We start from the raw sequence: 2,521 nt of genomic DNA on the forward strand, positions 1-2,521 counted from the left end.
GCAACTAGCAAGACAGGAACACAACCCCACCCATTACCAGAGAGGTTGCCTAAAATCATAATAAGTTCACAGAAACACCAAAACACACCACCAGATGTGGGCTTACCCACGAGAAAGACAAGATATATCCTCATTCACCATAACACAGCAACAGAACTCTCCACCAGGAAGCATACACAACCCACTGAACCAACGTTGCCCAAAGGGGTCAGACACCAAAAACAATGGGAACTATGAACCTGAAGCCTGAAGAAGGAGACCTCAAACACAGTAAGTTAAGCAAAATGAGAATACAGAGAAATAAGCAGCAGATGAAGGAACAAGGTAAAAATCCCACCAGACCAAACAAATGAAGAGGAAATAGGCAGTCTACCTGAAAAAGAATTCAGAGTAATAACAGTAAAGATGATCCAAAATCTTGGAAAGAGAATGGAGAAAATACAAGAAACGTTTAACAAGGACCTAGAAGAACTAAAGAGCAAACAATGATGAATAACACAATATAAATGAAATTAAAACTCTTTGAAAGATTCAATAGCAGAATAACTGAGGCAGAAGAACAGTAAGTGACCTGGAAGATAAAATAGCAGAAATAACTACAACAGAGCATAATAAAGAAAAAAGAATGAAAAGAATTTAGGACTGCCTCAGAGACCTCAGGGACAACATTAAATACACAAACATTCAAATTATAAGGGTCCCAGAAGAGGAAGAGAAAAAGAAAGGGACTGAGAAAATATGTGAAGAGACTACAGTTGAAAACTTCCCTAACATGGGAAAGGAAATAGTCTATCAAGTCCAGGAAGCACAGAGAGTCCCATACAGGATAAATCCAAGGAGAAACATGGGAAGACACATACTGATCAAAATTTCAAAAATTAACTACAAAGAAAAAATATTAAAAGCAGTAAGGGAAAAGCAACAAATAACATACAAGGAATCCCTATCAGTTTAACAGCTGATTTTTCAGCAGAAACTGCAAGCAAGTAGGGTGTGACAGGTCATATTTAAAGTGATAAAAGGGAAAAACCTACAAACCAAGATTACTCTATCCAGCAAGAAATTAATTCAGATTCGATAGAGAGATTAAAACCTTTACAGAGAAGCAAAAGCTAAGAGAAGTCAGAACCACAAAACCAGTTTTACAACAAATGCTAAAGGAACTTCTCTAGGCAGGAACACAAGACAAGGAAAAGACCTACAATAACAAACCCAAAACAATTAAGAAAACATTAATAGGAACATATACATTTCGACAAGAAAAGGAAAAGACCTACAATAACGAACCCAAAACAATTAAGAAAACATTAATAGGAACATATACATATCGATAATTACCTTAAATGTAAATGGATTAAATGCTCCAACCAAAAGACATACACTGGCTGAATGGACAGAAAAACAAGACCCATATATTTGCTATCTTCAAGAGACCCACTTCAGACCTATGGACACATACAGACTGAAAGTGAGGGGATGGAAAAATATATTCCATGCAAATGGAAATCAAAAGAAAGCTGGAGTAGCAATTCTCATATCAGAAAAAAATAGACTTTAAAATAAAGACTATTGATATTCATAGCCAGTTGGCGCTCGGTTGTTGGGTTTTGCGTACTATTGGACCAAAAGGGTGATGGCACCACTAGGATGAAGCTCGTGAGAATTTTGATGAAATTGAGTCACGTAACTGTAACCACTGAATTAAAGAATGGAACACAGGTCCATGGAACAATCACAGGTGTAGATGTCAGCATGAATACACATCTTTTTTTTTTTTTTTTTTTTTTTTTTTTTTGCGGTACGCAGGCCTCTCACTGTTGTGGCCTCTCCCATTGCAGGGCACAGGCTCAGCAGCCATGGCTCACGGGACCAGCCGCTCTGCGGCATGTAGGATCTTCCCAGACCCGGGCACGAAACCGTGTCCTCTGCATCAGCAGGCAGACTCTCAAACACTGCACCACCAGGGAAGCCCATGAATATACATCTTAACGCTGTGAAAATGACCCTGAAGAACAAAAAACCTGTACAGCTGGAAACACTGAGTATTCGAGGAAATAACATTTGATATTTTATTCTGCCAGACAGGTTACCTCTAGATACACTTGTCATGGATGTTGAACCAAAGGTGAAATCTAAGAAAAGGGAAGCTGTTACAGGAAGAGGCCAAGGATGAGGAAGAGGACGTGGCTGAGGCAGAGGAAGAGGGAGTCCTAGGAGATAATATCTCTCAAGACTACTATTTCAAAGTAACGAAGAAGAAGAAGACGTGGCAGAGGAAGACTACATGGCTAAGTTAGAAGACGGTGGAGTCCTAAGCAAATTGTGTCTCTCAAGATTATGATTTTAAAGTGATCGATGCCCTGGCTGCTTTTTGTACAGGATTTGTTTGTTTGTGGCAGTTTTTAATAAACATAAATACAGGAAAAAATAAATAGATAAATAAATAAAATAAAGACTATTACAAGAGACAAAGAAGGACATTACATAATGATCAAGGGATCAAGCCAAGAAGAAGATATAA

The 2,521-nt window shown here is 38.2% G+C and overlaps 1 protein-coding gene across 1 annotated transcript; it reads left to right on the top strand.

Annotated features, from left to right (window-relative positions):
• Nucleotides 1-1,647: 1,647 nt before the first annotated feature.
• On the top strand, nucleotides 1,648-2,221 carry LOC109547819 (small nuclear ribonucleoprotein Sm D1-like). The gene is given in 2 exon segments (XM_019922294.2): nucleotides 1,648-1,738; nucleotides 2,082-2,221. Coding segments are annotated over 2 exon segments (231 nt in total).
• Nucleotides 2,222-2,521: the final 300 nt, after the last annotated feature.

The sequence above is a fragment of the Tursiops truncatus genome, chromosome 4, assembly GCF_011762595.2.
Source record: "Tursiops truncatus isolate mTurTru1 chromosome 4, mTurTru1.mat.Y, whole genome shotgun sequence".
NCBI classification, from domain to species: Eukaryota; Metazoa; Chordata; class Mammalia; order Artiodactyla; family Delphinidae; genus Tursiops; species Tursiops truncatus.